This window comes from Scyliorhinus torazame, chromosome 2 (genome assembly GCF_047496885.1).
Source record: "Scyliorhinus torazame isolate Kashiwa2021f chromosome 2, sScyTor2.1, whole genome shotgun sequence".
Taxonomy (NCBI): Eukaryota; Metazoa; Chordata; class Chondrichthyes; order Carcharhiniformes; family Scyliorhinidae; genus Scyliorhinus; species Scyliorhinus torazame.
In genome coordinates, this window is record NC_092708.1 from 41,845,166 (window position 1) to 41,864,224 (window position 19,059).

Sequence of the window (19,059 nt, forward strand, 5' to 3'; positions counted from 1 at the left end):
CCGTGAGTAAACCAGGTGGGCTGTTACAACCATCAGGTAGTTTCATGGTCGCCATTACTTATATTCGCTTCTGATTCCAGGTTTATTTCATTAACCGAATTGAGATGCCAGGGTGAGGTTTGAACACGTGCCGCCAGATTATTAGTTCAAGGCTAGCCCAGCAGCTTGGCCACTACGCTACCGTACCCAAACATGGTTCAATTTGGTGCTGCAAGAGTCAACATTTCTAAGAAACATGCCAAAGTACTCAATAAAGGAGCAATAATGTTCAATGCATGGACTAATTGTAGATACATAAAACTGTAAGGAAGTAAATTGTACCTTTCGAGGTGCAGATAATAAAGCAAGCCTCATCATGGAAATTTTTAACCATCTAGAAATAAAAGTAGCACATTAGTCTGGGTTGTAAAAGGCAACATTTCCATTAGCTCCCCAATGGTGTGTATGTTTGCCAATAATAGCACTTCATTTGAGGAAACAATTAATACACTCATCGTCTACAATATAATTGCCTTTTTGGCAGGTCTTGGTCAAGCTGTGCTCCTGAACCTGGCTTGACATTGCTTTGATCCTGGGTCAGCAATAGTAGCAAAACTACCGCTGGGATCTGACACAACCATATTTTTAATTCTTGGACTGAGTATGCAGATTAGCATTAGCCAGATCTCAGGGCACAGCCCTGTGCTGGATAAAATACCAAAGTATCAACACAGGCAGGGCACAAAGTATACACTTGAAAATCGCAAACCTTGCTTTGGGTTGGAAATTTAACAGGCCTACAAAGATCCTTGAACACAATTACAAAGTCAGACGCAAATTAATTACACAAGTGTTACACTTACCTGCAGCTCTTCACTGGCCTAGACATAGATATTCAGTGCAGAAGGAGGCCATTCGGCCCATCGAGACTGCACCAATCCTTGGAAGTAACACCCCACACCTTCACCCTATCCCCCTAACCCAGTATCCCACCTAACCTATTTGGACACTAAGGGCAATTTAGCGTGGCCAATTCACCTAACCTGCAAGTCTTTGGACTGTGGGAGGAGACCGGAGAACCCGGAGCAAACCCACGCAGACACGGGGAGAACGTGCAGACTCCGCACAGACAGTGGCCCAAGCTGGGAATCAAACCTGGGACCCTGGAGCTGTGAAGCAACTGTGCTAACCATTGTGCTACTGTGCTGCCTAGTCAGTAAAAGCACTGGCTGATGCAGTGTAGAGCCATACAGATCAGAAGCATCCCGGGCCAAGCCATTTTATGCAAGGTTACCTGATCTTAGCTTGGGCCCCGGTGCTCTTTAAGCTGGGCGGGGGATGGAGAGAGAAAAAAATCAACAGCCAATATTCCCACTTCTCAGCACTAACTGCCAGGTCCTTCTGGAATGTATGTCTGTGGAGACCGCGGAAGTAAAGAGTTGTCCGAATGGATGCTAATCAGCCCCAGTCCTGCTGATTGAAAATACTATTTTCAAAGCAGTAGCTTCTCAACAGTTAAACGACTGTAATAAAATCCTGACAGCTTGGCAGCAGCTTCTCTTTAACCATTGGATTTTGCTTCTTTATAAAAAAAATATATTTATTAAAGTTTTTTAACACAATTTTTCTCCCTTACAATTTTTCTCCCCACCCACTTAAAAAAAACCGAGCAATCGCGCAGAGCAAGATATATACATGGCAAAATGATATATTTCCACAGCTTTGTACACTGGCCCTCTCCCGTATGTGCCAGTTTCCCCAACCCTTCATGTTATCTCTTGCTCATCCACCCTCCCAGGCAGTCCCCCCTCCCCCCTCCTCCCCCAAGGTTGCTGCTGCTGCTGACCGACCTTCCTCTAACGAGATAGTCTAGGAATGGTTGCCACCGCCTGTAGAACCCCTGCGCAGACCCTCTCAAGGCGAACTTAATCCTCTCCAACTTTATGAACCCAGCCATATCATTTATCCAGGCTGGGGGGCTTCGCCTCCTTCCACATTAGCAAGATCCTTCGCCGGGCTACTAGGGACGCAAAGGCCAGAATGCCGGCCTCTTTCGCCTCCTGCACTCCCAGTTCGTCCACTACTCCAAATATTGCTAGCCCCCAGCTTGGCTTGACCCGGACTTTCACCACCTGAGATATTGCTCCCGCCACTCCTCTCCAGAACGCCTCCCGTGCCGGGCATGACCAAAACATATGGACATGGTTCACCGGGCTCCCTGAGCACCTTCCACATCTGTCCTCCACCCCAAAGAACCTACTCAACCTCGCACCCGCCAAGTGCGCTCTGTGGACCACCTTAAATTGTATCAGGCTGAGCCTGGCACACGAGGAGGAGGAATCAACCCTACCTAGGGCATCAGCCCACAGACCTTCCTCGATCTCCTCCCCCAGCTCCTCCTCCCATTTACCCTTCAACTCTTCTACCAGCGCTTCCCCCTCTTCTTTCAACTCCTGGTGTATTTCCGACACCTTGTCCTCCCCGACCCATACACCCGAGATCACCCTATCTTGAACTTCTTGTGCCGGGAGCAACGGGAATTCCCTCACCTGTCGCCTCACAAAAGCCCTCACCTGCATATATCTAAAGGCATTTCCCGGGGGTAACTCAAACTTCTCCTCCAGTGCCCCTAGGCTCGCAAACGTCCCGTCGATGAACAGGTCCCCCATTCTTCCAATCCCCGCCCGATGCCAGCTCTGGAACCCCCCGTCCATCTTCCCCGGGGCAAATTGATGGTTACCCTTGATCGGGGACCACACCGATGCTCCCATTGCACCTCGGTGACGTCTCCACTGGCCCCAGATCCTTAGCGTTGCCGCCACCACCGGGCTCGTGGTATACTTTGTCGGCGAGAGCGGCAGCGGTGCCGTCACCAACGCCCCCAGGCTCGTTCCTTTACAGGACGCTATCTCCATCCTCTTCCATGCCGCCCCCTCTCCCTCCATAACCCACTTGCGGATCATCGCCACATTTGCTGCCCAGTAGTAGCTCCCCATGTTTACCATGGATTTTGCTTCTTGTGATCTTGGCCTTCCAACAAGATGCATTTAATTTTACAATTCTCCTCCTGTATCAGTTGAGCCTGACTCTTGGGCCTGTGTATTGGAATACTAGTACGGGAGCTAGCGAAACCCCAACTATGGACTTGTAATTTACACGGGCGGGTGGGGGGGGGTCTCTGAAGTGAAATGCCTGGCTGGGGGGCGGGGGGTAGCCTGAAGTGAAATGCCTGTCTGCTGCAGGGTGGGAATGAAGGGCTGCAGCAACTTAATGAGGCAGCAGGTCCACCGTTGGAAAGGTGATGATCATCACATGCTGAGCACATACATATTAGAAGGTCAAGGGAAGCAGCAGCCCTTCAGCACAACGTGCTAGGCAGCTTTCACATTATATCACCAGCCTCGGGACGTTCAGAGTGGGAATCAAGTGGACTGGCATCGGCATCCTCCCACCCACAACCCACTGCCCCCTCCCTTCGCCTGCCCTCAAACACTCAGTCAGCTGTTCTGTTGGGAATGTGGAGCGCTCCATGAAACAGTAGAGGAAAGAGGACCAGAGTGCTCAATATTTTGTGACAAGAAGTGTTTAACAAATCAGTAATTCAAGCTACCTGCAGAGATGTCGGTAGCCCGTGCCATTTCCCTGACCAGCCACTGCAGAGCAAATCCAGAAGAAATTTAATAGCCCAAGGAAGACAGGTAAGGTACAAAGTCCCAGTCCCAAATGCATTATTCCAACTTGTCAGCATATCGCTCACCATCACACAGTTCAATGGAAGGCATGCGGTACACAGCATTATTCCTATACACTCTCACTCTTCTATTTGCCAACTGCTCTCCCCGCAAGGTTTAACCTCTCCTCACATTGCCTTTCAGCTTGTTGGCAGTAAGAATGCACAATGTCCTGAGAAGCGCAGCGTTTTTGCATCGCCTGCATTTTCCTTGCAGAAGGTGTGACACAATGCCTACTGACCTCAAGACACTTGTTTCCCTGTGATGACCAAGGGCTGGATTTACTGGGTAGACACAGCACGATAACTATTACAGAGGAGAGGTCAAAGGCTTGTACCAGCTGTGGGCTCATCTTCTCCAGGTCCAGCTCCTGCTGCTTTTTCTTCTATAACTCATGTTTTTCTGAGTGTCCAAAACTCATACTAACCTCACAGCCTCTCCAAATGAATCACAGCAAGGTGAAACAGAGTTATGGAAAGAATAAACATGCTCTCTTTAGGTTCTGAGTCTTCCATACCACCCATTCCATGATTCATCATCAGCCCAAAGATTTTTGTTCAGGGATGAGATACTGCACTGGAATCAGAGAGCATAGAGGAATGCTGGAGGAATAAGCAATGGAAGGGGATGTTAATCCTGACCAAAAGCTCTTGAGAGGTCTGCCCCTGAAGTCCGAGGAGTGTTATGAGATTCAACACTCTGTGCCAACATTGCAGAAGTGCCTTTGGCTCAACACTTGGAACATGTGGCTACATTGGGCACATCCTCAACTATTACAAGGACCAGTCAGAAGTCCCACAAGAAAAGCAACATAATCGTCATAAGGGTTGAGGTTCTGGAGGGCTAGACCAGAGACTGCAGTCTACTGGTGTCCAAACTCTTGGGGCTAAGACCCAGGGCAGTATGACAAAAAGGTTGGCATGGGTTCAACGACAAGGAAAATTAGGAGAAAAGTTAAGAGAAAAAATAACTTGGGAGAGGTTACAGATCAAGGTGTTAAGATTCAATGCAAAGGTATAAAAGCCAACTTTACCTGAATGCTCGTAGTATTCGGAATAAGGTAAATGAGTTGATGGCGCAAATCATCGTGAATGACTATGATTTAGTAGCCATTACTGAAACATGGTTAAAGGATGGTCACGACTGGGAGTTAAATATCCGAGGGTATCAAACTATTCGGAAGGACAGCATGGATGGTAAGGGAGGTGGTATAGCTCTGTTATTTAAGGATGATATCAGGGCAATAGTAAGGGATGACATCGGTACTATGGAGGATAAGGTTGAATCCATTTGGGTGGAAATCAGGAATAGTAAGGTGAAAAAGTCACTGATAGGAGTAGTTTATAGGTCACCAAATAGTAACATTATGGTGGGGCAGGCAATAAACAAAGAAATAACAGATGTATGTAGAAATGGTACAGCAGCTATCATGGGGGATTTTAATCTACATGTCGATTGGTTAACCAGGTCGGTCAAGGCAGCCTTGAGGAGGAGTTTATAGAATGTATCTGTGATAGTTTCCTAGAACAATATGTAATGGAACCTACGAGGGAACAAGCGGTCCTAGATCTGGTCCTGTGTAATGAGACAGGATTGATTAACAATCACATAGTTAGGGATCCTCTCGGAAGGAGCGATCACAATATGGTGGAATTTAAAATACAGGTGGAGGGTGAGAAGGTAAAATCAAACACTAGTGTTTTGTGCTTAAACAAAGGGGAATTCAATGGGATGAGAGAAGAGCTGGCTAAGGTAGACTGGGAGCAAAGACTTTATGGTGAAACAGTTGAGGAACAGTGGAGAACATTCCAAGCGATTTTTCTCAGCAAAGGTTTATACCAACAAAAAGGAAGGACGGTAGAAAGAGGGAAAATCGACCATGGATATCTAAGGAAATAAGGGAGAGTATCAAATTGAAGTAAAAAGCATACAAAGTGGCAAAGATTAGTGGGAGACTAGAGGACTGGGAAATCTTTAGGGGGCAACAGAAAGCTACTAAAAAAGCTATAAAGAAGAGAAAGGTAGATTATGAGAGTAAACTTGCTCAGAATATAAAAACAGATAGTAAAAGTTTCTACAAATATATAAAACAAAAAAGAGTGGCTAAGGTAAATATTGGTCCTTTAGAGGATGAGAAGGGAGATTTAATAATGGGAGATGAGGAAATGGCTGAGGAACTGAACAGGTTTTTTCGGTTGGTCTTCACAGTGGAAGACACAAATAACATGCCAGTGACTGATGGAAATGAGACAATGACAGGTGAGGACCTTGAGATGATTGTTATCACTAAGGAGGTAGTGATGGGCAAGCTAATGGGGCTAAAGGTAGACAGGGCTCCTGGCCCTGATGGAATGCATCCCAGAGTGCTAAAAGAGATGGCTAGGGAAATTGCAAATGCACTAGTGATAATTTACCAAAATTCACTAGACTCATGGGGTGGTCCCGGCGGATTGGAAATTAGCAAATGTGACACCACTGTTTAAAAAAGGAGGTAGGCAGAAAGCGGGTAATTATAAGCCAGTTAGCTTAACTTCGGTAGTAGGGAAGATGCTGGAATCTATCATCAAGGAAGAAATAGCGAGGCATCTGGATGAAAATTGTCCCATTGGGCAGACGCAGCATGGGTTCATAAAGGGCAGGTCGTGCCTAACTAATTTAGTGGAATTTTTTGAGGACATTACCAGTGCGGTAGATAACGGGGAACCAATGGATGTGGTATATCTGGATTTCCAGAAAACCTTTGACAAGGTGCCACACAAAAGGTTGCTGCATAAGATAAAAATGCATGGCATTAAGGGTAAATGCATGGCATTAAGCAGTAGCTTGGATAGAGGATTGGTTAATTAATAGAAAGTAAAGAGTGGGGATTAATGGGTGTTTCTCTGGTTGGCAATCAGTAGCTAGCTGTGTCCCTCAGGGATCAGTGTTGGGCCCACAATTGTTCACAATTTACATAGATGATTTGGAGTTGGGGACCAAGGGCAATGTGTCCAAGTTTGCAGATGACACTAAGATGAGTGGTAAAGCAAAAAGTGCAAAGGATACCGGAAGTCTGCAGAGGGATTTGGATAGGTTAAGTGAATGGGCTAGGGTCTGGCAGATGGAATACAATGTTGCCAAATGTGAGGTTATCCATTTTGGAATAACAGCAATTGGGATTATTATTTCAATGATAAAATACTAAAACATGCTGCTGTGCAGAGAGACCTGGGTGTGCTAGTGCATGAGTCTCAAAACGTTGGTTTACAAGTGCAACAGGTGATTAAGAAGGCAAATGGAATTTTGTCCTTCGTTGCTCGAGGGATGGAGTTTAAGACTAGGGAGGTTATGCTGCAATTGTATAAGGTGTTAGTGAGGCCACACCTGGAGTATTGTGTTCAGTTTTGGTCTCTTTACCTGAGAAAGGACGTACTGGCGCTGGAGGATGTGCAGAGGAGATTCACTAGGTTAATCCCAGAGCTGAAGGGGTTGTATTACGAGGAGAGGTTGAGTAGACTGGGACTGTACTCGTTGGAATTTAGAAGGATGAGGGAGAATCTTATCAAAACATATAAAATTATTAAGGGAATAGATAGGATAGATGCGGTCAGGTTGTTTCCACTGGTGGGTGAAAGCAGAACTAGGGGGCATAGCCTCAAAATAAGGGGAAGTAGATTTAGGACTGAGCTTAGGAGGAACTTCTTCACCCAAAGGGTTGTGAATCTATGGAATTCCTTGCCCAGTGAAGCAGTAGAGACTTCTTTATTAAATGTTTTTAAGATAAAGATAGATAGTTTTTTGAAGAATAAAGGGATTAAGGGTTATGGTGTTCGGGCTGGAAAGTGGAGCTGAGTCCACAAAAGATCAGCCATGATCTCATTGAATGGCGGAGCAGGCTCGAGGGGCCAGACGGCCTACTCCTGCTCCTAGTTCTTATATTAGGCTCCTGCAATTAAAGGGATCATGATCTGAAAGAAAGCCGTGGCACAGTGGTTAGCACTGCTGTCTCATAGCGCCAGGGACCTTGGGTGACGTTGGACTGTGGGAGGGAACTGAAGCATCCGAAGGAAACCCACGTACACACGGGAAGTATGTGCAAACTCCACATAGACATTGACCCATGGCCAGAATTCAACCCGTATCCCTGGGCGGTTTGCACATTCCCCCGTGTCTTCGTGGGTTTCCTCTGGGTGCTCCGATTTCCTCCCACAGTCCAAAGATGTGCAGGTTAGGTAGATTAGCCATTCTAAATTGCCCCTTATGTCCAAGGTTAGGTGAGTTAATCATGTTAATATTGCCCAAAGGTTAGGTGGGTTATGGGGATAGGGCAGGGGATTGGGCCTAGGTAGGGTGCTCTATCGGAGCAGGAGCCAGTGCAGACACAATGGGCCGAATAGCCTCTTTCTGCACTGTAGGGATTTCTATGACAGTTGGCATAATAGCAAATCTTTATATACCAGGTGGATATTCAGTGAAAGAAATCCATTTCCGTTAAGGGCCCAAATGGTGCTCACGGTTACCATCGCTGCAGTGTATGGCCCTGCCACAATGCTGCAGTGAATCATTCTGAACTTAATGTTGAACACAATTGCTTGGGAATTTTTATGTAATGCATCTTCCACAGATCATTTCAATGCTTCCTACACCCACTGGCACATCCAACAGAAATTCCAATAGATGCAAACAGGGCAGAGAGTTTTGGCAGAACTAGGTCCTCTCCCAAAGTACGCACCCTGTATCAGTGCCTCAGAGATGTTGAAAGAGGCAGCTGAAATTTACATCACATCTCCCAAGTCCTAAAAAGAGACTGCACGCTACTACAAGGATCCCCACTGACACCTTGGAAGCAGCAATGGCAAGGATCACCAGACTGTATTAGCCTTGGACCAATGGCAGTACTTACAGCTTCAGAGTCAGGATAGGGCGGCTCAGTGACACAGTGGTTAGCACAGCTGCTTCACAGCCCCAGGGACCCGAGTTCAATTCTGGCCATGGGTCACTGTCTATGTGGAGTTTGCACATTCTTCCCATGGGTTTCCTTCAGATACTCCAGTTCCCTCCTACACTCCAAAGACGTGTGTGTTTGGTGGATTGGCCATGCTAAATTGCCTCTTAGTGTTCCAGAATGTGCCGGTTAATGAAATGAAATGAAAATCGCTTATTGTCACAAGGAGGCTTCAAATGAAGTTACTGTGAAAAGCCCCTAGTCGCCACATTCCGGCGCCTGTTTGGGGAGGCTGGTACGGGAATTGAACCGTGCTGCTGGCCTGCCTTGGTCTGCTTTCAAAGTCAGCGATTTAGCCCTGTGCTAAACAGCCCCTTAGATGGGGTTACAGGGAGTGGACATGGCTAGAGTTCTGTTTCGAAGGGTCAGTGCAAACTTGATGGGCTGAATGGCCTTCTCTACATTGTAGGGATTCTATGATATGATATTGTGGCTTAAAACCTCAGACAGAGACATTGGCACTGAATCTAGGCTGACATTCACTATTCTATTCAGGTAGTGATGCATTGTCAAAGGCACCATCTTCTGACTGAGATGAAGCCCCACACAGGTAAATGCAAAAGTTTCCATCCCACTATTCAAAGAAGGCCTGGTGAGTTCTCACAGCATCCTATACTCAACCATCATCACCAACACAGAAATAGTCACTTATCTTGTTTCTGTTTGTGGAACATAGCTGGAGGCAAATTTGTTGTGTATTTTCCTGCACTACTTTAAACAGTGCCATGGGATCTTTAACATCGACCCGAGAGGGTATATAATGTGATGTTCTTTGATTTCTTAATGAGGATGGCTTCGAAGTGTATTGTCTCACAAAGAGCATCAAGCTATGTTTTGAACAAAATTAATTTTTATTTACACTACAAACTAAATAGATTTGTCTTGATGCTAACATATAAAAGATTACAGATGGACTAAAACTTTGATGCTAACTACAGAGCTCCTGATAACACGACTATTCACTATCTCGCCTAATAAACTACTCCCCGAATCAAGACTCCACGCCAAGAGGGTCAAGTTCCATAAATGTAACCAGCTAGATAGTGAATCAATTGTACAATTTGTGGCTACTTTTTTTAAAACTAGCTGAATATCGTGAATTTGGAGATGTCTTGAATGACAACATGAGAGACAGACTTGCGTGTGGGTTAAGAAGTGAAGCTATCTAAAAACAGGCTATTAACAGAAATCAACTTAAACCTAAAGAAGGCTTTAGACGTCACAATCTCTATGGAACTAGCAGCTAAGGAAGCGTCAACAATTAAGCTCAAGCACTAGAATCCATAAAATGTCGGCTGACAGCACGATATTCAGGATACCTGCCATCATCTTGGCGCAGACAGGGCCAGTCTACTACACCATTCAAACCCAGGATGGTGTAGTGTGGAGGAGGCATACTGACCAACGTTTAGCAACTAGAACTAATTTGCCAGAGACAGAATCAATTGAGACTCCACAACAAATTGTGCCAAGTGATCACCTAGACATCCCTGAGGACCTGACAATACCAGAAACAACTGTAGAAGACAGGACCTCAATTGAGGACACTTCAACACTGAGTCAACCTGCAACCACGACATCAACTCCGGTTGAGGCAACAACGGATGACGTACAAATGCAACCAAAAACACCACAGAGGTCAAAGTCATCACAAGAAACCAGATGCCTGAGGTTCGATGACAACCACACAGGAATCCACGTCCTCCAAACGTCTCCTTGTTGACCGTGGTGTTTGTTAATTGTTCACATTATAATATCTGATTGTTAACATTAAACTGTGCTTCTTTGCAGGAACCTCTGATGTAAAGGGGGAAGAAAGTGTTGTGTATTCTTGTCCTGAACACTTTGGTAGAATTTGCCAGGTATTGAGTCCTCTTGACTGCCTAACACAAAATATATCATACGGGATCAAATATATTAAAATGCGTCAGGAGATACAGTTTGAATGTTTTGCTTCACATTATGGAGGGACAGTTTAGGAACTGCTGCAGCTGATTCTACATTGGTACAAAAGGTTAGTATTCCCTCCACCCAAATGTTTAAAAATGCCATTTCATTGAAAAAGTAGCCTTGGGCAGAGGGGTGGGACTGGGGAGCCCAATTATAAATGGCTAAATCTGTGCCTGCCTGCAAGCAAAGCTGGCTCCTGGGTTTTGCAAGTCAGAAAGAGCAGTGAGGAAGATTATGCGATGAAGGGGCGGCGCAGTGGCTAGCACTGCTGCCTCATAGTGCCAGGAACCCAGGCACGATTCCTACCTTGGTGACTGTCTGTGCAGAGTCTGCACGTTCTCCCTGTGTCCACGTGGGTTTCCTCCGGGTGCTCCGGTTTCCTCCCACAGTGAAAAGATGTGCAGGTTAGGTGGATTGGCCAGGCTAAATTGCCCCTAGGTGGGATTACGGGGGTAGGGTGGAGGTTTGGACTTCAGTCGGGTGCTCTCTCATAGCGTTGGTGCAGACTCGATGGGCCAAATGGCCTCCTTTGCACTGTAGTGATTCTATGATTAACCAGGTCTTTCTATGCTCCAAGAAATCCCAGCAAGTCTGCAACGGTGTTGGGTGTTGGCACTACAAAAACGGGTCTTATCGCAGCACCTTTGGTCCCTACACAAATCTACAACTGTATTCATTTTTTGATAAAACTAGAACTGTGGCAGCACAGTGAGTATCACTGTTGCTTCACAGCTCCATGGTGCCAGGTTCGATTCCCGGCTTGGGTCACTGTCTGTGTGGAGTCTGCACATTCTCCCCGTGTCTGTGTGGGTTTCCTCCGGGTGCTCCGGTTTCCTCCCACAAGTCCCGAAAGACATGCTGTTAGGCAAATTGGATATTCTGAATTCTTCCTCTGTGTACCTGAACAGGCATTGGAATGTGGCGACTGGGGACTTTTCACGTAACTTCATTGCAGTGTCAATGTAAGTCTATTTGTTACAATAAAGATTATTATTAGAGCTGCAGAGTTGGCTAATGGGGAATGAGCTGGGCTAAGCAGCAGTAAAATATGACCATTTTCCAGGTACAGCATATAGTTATTTCCCAAAAGCGCAGCTTATTTCTTCATCCTTCAACCCCCATTTTAGCATTTCTCATTACGCTTTCTGTTGCTCAACCTGAGATTTGGTAAGGTCGGAACCAAGAACTGAGCAATAAATAGTCTACGTACAACTGTTGCATCTCACTTTTGAAAGCATGTTTTAGGGAATACTTTGCAAATCCAAATCTACTCAATGTAATTTTCCTCAACTCTGTGACAAACACTGATGAGTTAATCCAAACTGGTAAAGCACGTTGCCACAGTGACCAGTTAAGCATTCACAGCTTCTATAAATGTCACATGTAGTTTACCACCACCAGAGACGTTTTTTCACAATATAATAAATTCCCTTGCGTGGCTAAATACCAGTCATAGATGGTTGTAGGTTACTGTATAATATAAAGAGCTTAGTTTTCCTCCACAAATATATTAAAATGCTAAACCTGGGACCCTGGAGCTGTGAAGCAACAGTGCTAACCACTGTGGTACCGTGCCACCCCAAGAAAAGGACGCAAAGAGCACTTTCTTCCAGTCTCCTATTCAGAAGTGCAAATGCTGGAAGAAACACACTGGTAAGTGAAGAGCTATACCTTGGAATTCTCAATTTCGGTCCAAATCAATTCCATTCAAGAGCATTCAAACCCCAATAGAAGATTCTAGAGAAAAGAAAAAGAAAAGGTCGACCATTGTCTCAGCTTCAATTCTGCGCATGGACCTCTCTTGGATCTCACCTCATCACTGACAAGCACGTGGATCCCACTGGGTCCCTGTCTGTAGATCTGGTTAATCTGTTGCGGAGAAATGCTGTACAGATTTGCTATTTTCTCAGTTAATTTTATCGCTGTCAGCTCTTCCAAAAAGATTGCATGGTATACTGGAGGAAACCAGGAAAAAGAATTTCATCACATAAAAAAACAGTTCAAATAAGAGACACATTAAATAGTTGGAATTTTATTCCCCCCTCTTTGTGCCCCACTTCTCCTGATGATACTGACTCATGTTGATGCATGATACTGTGGGTGTGGGGAGACCTCCATGGAATTATAGAATGGTCCAGCACAGAAGGGGGGTCATTCGGCCCACCTTGCCCATGCCAGGTCTCAGTAATTGCAGATCAGCTGGTCCCACTCCCCCACCCTTTCCCCAAAGACCAGCAGATTTTCTCTCTTCAGATAATTATCTAATTCCCTCCTATCAAAATTGTGTGAACTTTGTGCATTCTGCTTGATTCTCTACTGTACTATAAACCTGATATTTATGATGAGCCACCTCGTTCTGTTTCATTTTTACTGCAATAATTTTTTTGTTAACCAGAGAACCCCAACTTTGGATGCCCTGCCTTTCAACCTTATAGAAATGTTTTTTAGTCTGTACCCAAACTGATGCCTCCTTGAAGGCCTTGCCTTGCTCATTTGCTGTTTTAGCTGTCGATCTTTGTTTTCCAACCTACTTGGGCCAGGTCCCTTTTTGGCTCACTGAAAATAGCCTTCTTCCAATTTTATATTTTTACCTTTCATTATTCCTTGCACCAAACCTAAATATATTATGATTACTCTTTCTCAAATGCTTTCCAACTAGCCCCATTTCATTCCCCCAAAGTGATCTCCAGCTTCTTTCCTCATTGGGTGGAAATATATTTATTTGGGAAGTTCGCCTGTACACAATTTTTCCCCTTCTTGCCCTTTTCATCAATCTTTTCCCTCATGAAGTCCTCCATTATCACTATATTGTTTTTACACTAAATATGCCTACAAATTTGTTCTAGTTCCCAATACCTGGTGTACCGTACCAGGCAGTATGACAATTCTTCTTCTTCTCCTTATCACTAACCAAATAGATTCTGTCCTTGAACCCTCAAATGCATCACCCAGTTTCAGAAATGTAATAGGATATGTCATTAATACTGCCATCCTTACTCCCTTCCTTATTCCACCTAAATATATTGCAATCCTGAGAACTGTCCATTCCAGTCCACATTTGAGCCGAGTCTCCTTTATTTCTATTGGAAGACAACCCCATTGCAACTTGCGCCTGCAGCTAATCAACCTTATCTGTCATGCTGTATGCAGGGGCAGCACGGTAGCATTGTGGTTAGCACAATTGCTTCACAGCTCCAGGGTCCCAGGTTCGATTCCGGCTTGGGTCACTGGCTGTGCGGAGTCTGCACATCCTCCCCGTGTGTGCGTGGGTTTCCTCCGGGTGCTCCGGTTTCCTCCCACAGTCCAAAGATGTCCAGGTTAGGTGGATTGGCCATGATAAATTGCCCTTAGTGTTGGGTGGGGTTACTGGGTTATGGGGATAGGGTGGAGGTGTTGGCCTTGGGTAGGGTGCTCTTTCCAAGAGCCGGTGCAGACTCGATGGGCCAAATGGCCTCCTTCTGCACTGTAAATTCTATGATAATCTATGATTTACCCACATGCTCTCCAGTCCTGCTTGGGTCTGTGTTACATTTTGCCGTGATCCCTTCTTGGTTTGGGATACTCCATTCTAATGCTGTTTTTGTGTGTACATTGTTTTCCACCCTTATGCTTCATACTGATTCCCCACTGTACTAGTTAACATTCTCATGAGGACTTTGGTCCCAGCTGTCCTCAGGCACAACCTGTCCATCTTTTACAGATCATCCGGACCCAGAAGTGGGCCCAATGCCTCAGAAATCTGAAGACCACCCTCCTGCACCATTTCTTCACCAATGTATTAACCTGCTTTATCTTGCTGTTCGCATTTGCAGTATCACATGCCCCTGCATGTAATTCAAATATCCCACCTATGGGATCCTGGTATTTAGTCTCTTCCTTGACTCCAGAAATTCTACAGGATCTTAACACCTTTCTTTTATCATTCAGTCCAATGTAGACTAAAAACGCTGGTTGTTCCCCACCCATTCAGTAACATCCTGTTCCTTACCTCACAATCCTTGATCCCTTTAATGAAATGGATATTTAATCAGCTCTTATTTAAAAGTGGTACATTAATACTTTTGCCAGACGTGTATCCCACAAATGGGCAGAGTGAGAAAACTCTTCCAAATGTCATGGGAGTGTCCCTTTAAGAAATGTTTTTGTCTCATCACATGGCTTCAGTAATGTCATTGTGTGGGTGGAGCTGGGCTGTGGCTCTGTGAGTGCTTTGAGTTTGGACTGATTTGAACTGCACAGGTTGAAAGAAGTGTGTTTCTCTATCTTCATTTTAAAAGCTGTTACAGACTGCTTGGTAACTTAAAAGAGATAATTGTTTTCTGGAAGGTATTCAAATCTGTTTGGAAAAGGGAACTCAATAACAAGTCTGAGACCAGTGAGAATGCAGTGTGCTGGGCCAGGCCTTTGAAAAGGGTTTCTGGTTTTACTTGGATTTCATTATTGAATTGGAACAGTTAAGGGGGAGTTCATTAAGGGTTATACATAGATTACTGTAGCTGTGTGGGGTCTTTGTGTTTGTAGTTGATAGAACTTCTTGCTATGTGTGTATTTATACAAACGTTAACTAAATTCTTAGAATAAAGCTTGTATTTTTGATTAAAAGCACCCAAGAACTCTGTTGAATAACATCCGAAAGGCAGGCTCTTGTGCTCATCCCAGCCAAATTCAACAAACAGATATAGGTCAGGTGGACTCCATCATCTATTTTGGAGTTTTCTAAATCCTGGCCCATAACACAAATTTCTAGTCTTGTTTAAGGATTGCTAGTCTGGTGCTTGTCCCTGAACTGCAATTAAAGGTTAAATTCCATCTTCTGCTCATACTAATTATGTCAATCATCCAAGACCTAAATTTTGTCCCCTTTTCCCTTTCCAGTTTAAAAAAAGGTTTCTAAGTCTCTCGTCACAGCTCTGAGGCCGAGCCCCAGCATCATCTGATCATTTTCTGAACTTGCCAATCCAAGGTTTTTGCTAGAACAGTAATGCTCAAAGTAAAAGCTCTGGCCAATAACCTCAGACTTTGCTAAGGTGTTCTACAGAGTTAATAATTCATTTCAACTTATAACCAAATGTACTTGAGACACAGTCCAGCTGCTATATCTCCACTATGATCGGTAATCACACTCAAATAACTTCATGTTGATTGAGTAGCTACAGTATAGTCAACAAACACACACCTTTGCTAAATGGTCACTCATTCATTCTGTATAAACAGCTCCGTTTCTTGCGAAGTATCTCAATTTCACCTCTCTATGCTACAATGCTGTGTGCCATTCCTTAACCCATTCACTTAATTGGTCATGATCTCTCCAAATGTCTTTAATATCCTTTTATGCTATCAATGTCCTTTTCATCAGTGACCTAATACAGCGCTGAACAGTTTTGTGAATGTTCTGATCCCAATGAAAACATTCATTGCTGGACTTGCTCCATCCTGTCACATTTCTGAAGCTCTTCCCCAAGTGAGACAACAGTTATCACAGCAGATCCTGGGTCACTGTCATTGTGGAAACAAACTAACCTCTGCAAACATGCAAAAATGGGAATATTCTCTTCTTCTTTGGAATGGCTTGGGAACTAAAGCAAATCCCTAAATCTGGAAGCAAGACCTTTAGGCTTTGCAGCGCTGCCAGGCAATTGAAATTCAATGAAATGAAAATCGCTTGTCACAAGTAGGCTTCAAATGAAGTTACTGTGAAAAGCCCCTAGTCGCCACATTCCGGCGCCTGTTCGGGGAGGCTGGTACGGGAATTGAACCGTGCTGGCGGCTTTGGTCTGCTTTACAAGCCAGCTATTTAGCCCACTGTGCTAAACCAGCCCCTTGGGCCGGGGGAGCGGGGTTCAGGGAAGAAAAGTTTATTTTTTCTCTGAAATATCTAGTCACCTTCTAGGTCTGTCAGGCTCTCACAAAGGTTCATTCCTCCTAAAACGCACCAGGAACAAAACTCACCACATGAACTGCCAACTCCTTCGATGCTCTCTCGCTTCCGTTGATGATTCTCCTGATTTTGTTCAGTCTCCTGACACACATAGATGGCCAACTTTGGGTGCACACTTCTGCAAATACATTAATTTCACTATTTTAAAACCAAAATTAGTTTCATACTGCAATATTAGGCATGGATCACAGTGGATACAAAGTTATGACATGTTTCAAAACAGGAGAGAACCTTTTACATTTAAATTAACAACGATATCAATGCACAAAATAATGTATGTTAAAGTAGCTTTGTACAAAGTTTGAATTGTTCGAACTCCGCTTTTCTTCAACTACAACTGACAGAAAAATGGGCGGCACGGTGGTACAGTGCTTAGCACTGCTGCCTCACAGTGCCAGGGTCCCAGGTTCAATTCCAGCATCGGGTGACTATGTGGAGTTTGCACATTCTCCCCGTGTCTGCGTGGGTTTCCTCCGGGTGCTCCGAATTCCTCCCACAGTTCAAAGACGTGCTGGTTAGGTGGATTGGCCATTCTAAATTGCCCCTTAGCATCCAAAGGTTAGGTGGGGCTATGGGAATAGAGTGGAGGACTGGACCTAGGTAGGGTGCTATATCGGGTGCAGACCTGATGGGCCAAATGGCCTCCTTCTGCCGTGTAGGGATCCTATGAAAACACATTGTGAAGCCAGGTCAGACCCCAGACACAGGAAAGCACCTCAACTAGATACTGTTTCATCCCCCGTAAACCCCCCCCTCCAAGCTGATGAAGAAAAATTATCTTAGATTCAATGTAAACCAAAAGTGCACACAGCATAATACAGAAAAAATCAGTCGGTAGCTCAAAATGGCTTCATGTTTTCTATGCCATTTTCTGTATCTTGGTGCAATGCCAACGCTCACTGGAATTCAGCAGCGGCACTCATTGAACAAGGGGATGGAGAAAAAACATCCAGCCAAAGACTGAATGTTGTGAGAGCATTTGGTAAATGATGGAAAGTGAGTTCGCCCATAATTAACCACAGATCTCAAAGAACCATTGGCATCTCTAAGTATTAAGAGACAATCAAATGGCTCTTGCTTGAAAGGCAGTGCTCTGCATTAAGCATGCCAGATCAGGAATTTTTCCTGCTTGCCACGGGCATTTCTGGAAAAATTAGCAGCTAGATTATCAACTTGTTTGGATGTGGCATGAACCCTCCCTACCATGGCCTACAAGAAGGACTTGAGCCTAGGCTTTCTGGCCCAGAGGTAAGAGGCATGCACCATCAATGAGCCACAAGACTTCATTAAATTCTGCATAATGGAGTTAGTGAAAAGGTAGCCTCTCAAGAAACTATATTCACAAATTGGGACTGAAGGAGATAGGAAATTGTGATTGGAATTCGAAGGGAAAATTATCTGCAACAAAGGATTCTAATTCTATGCTTCAGCATGACTTGTTTAAAGATCTGGAGCGAAATTCTCCATCCCGCCACGCCACATTTCTGCCCCGACCCGCCAGCGGGATGCTCCGTTACTCCGGCCGGTCAATGGGGTTTCCCATTGTGGGGCAGCCCCACGCCGTCGGGAAACCTCCGGGCGCCGGCAAAACGGAGACTCCCGCCGGCGGAGAATGACGCCCCTGGTTTTACAACAGACAGGGAAGGTTATGGTGAAATGTTTTGCGTAACGCACCTTCCCTTGATTGCATTAAAAAGTCTGATTCCATCTGCAGGACCACAGATCTGGACCAAGTCGTCCTTAGACATTTTCAACAAGTCTGCACCTGAGGAATTCATTAGAACATGCATGTAAGCATGCAAACAGTGAAGAAGTTAAAGGCATGTTATGTGTGATGGAAGTCTGTCCCTGGAAGTAAATGTAAGTTTAATTGAATGGAGCACACAAAAATACTGGATTAATTTAGGCTCTTGCGCAACTGTTGAACTTTCAGTTAGATGGGTAACAAGTTTGAGAAGCCCATGTATATATTAGGTATCATGATATCTAGCCCACAATGCCGTTGCTTCTATGTAATAGACTTTCCATAACATTTCGTCAGAATTGCACAAGAGCTTCAGTATGGAGCACAGAAGTGTACAAAGCGGGGGCCGATTTAGCTCAGTTGACTAGAGAGCTGGTTCGTGATGCAGAGTGAGGCCAGCAGTGCAGGTTCAATTCCGTACGGCTGAGGTTATTCATGAAGACCCCGCTTTCTCAACCCGTGCCCCTCACCTGAGGTGTGGTGATCCTCAGGTTAAATCACCACCAGTCACCTCTCCCCGTCAAAGGGGAAAGCAGTCTATCGTCATCTGGGACTATGGTGACTTTTACTTTTTAATTTACAAAGCAGAATGTAGCATTTTGAAGGACAGCTGATGGACACAATATGGTAGCGAGAACCTTCATGAAAGGAGAATATTTTCCAACATTAAAAAAAATTCCAAATTACAGAAGACATTCCAATGCCTGTTCTGGTTGTGCAGTATGATGATGTC

General features: G+C 44.8%; 1 protein-coding gene across 4 annotated transcripts in view; it reads right to left on the bottom strand.

Moving 5' to 3' along the window:
- tfcp2l1 (transcription factor CP2-like 1) overlaps positions 1 to 19,059 on the bottom strand; it is a 104,458-nt gene that overhangs the window by 10,593 nt on the left and 74,806 nt on the right. Inside the window, exons 11-14 of one of the 4 annotated variants that reach the window (XM_072470234.1) lie at positions 18,257 to 18,347; positions 16,594 to 16,700; positions 12,457 to 12,599; positions 322 to 373 (exon numbers count right to left, since the gene is read on the bottom strand). In XM_072470234.1, the coding sequence (XP_072326335.1) occupies positions 322 to 373; positions 12,457 to 12,599; positions 16,594 to 16,700; positions 18,257 to 18,347 (393 nt within the window). Of the gene's footprint in view, positions 1 to 321; positions 374 to 12,339; positions 12,382 to 12,456; positions 12,600 to 16,593; positions 16,701 to 18,256; positions 18,348 to 19,059 lie in introns of those variants that run through there. The other 3 variants (XM_072470243.1, XM_072470236.1, XM_072470247.1) reach the window with 3 other exon arrangements.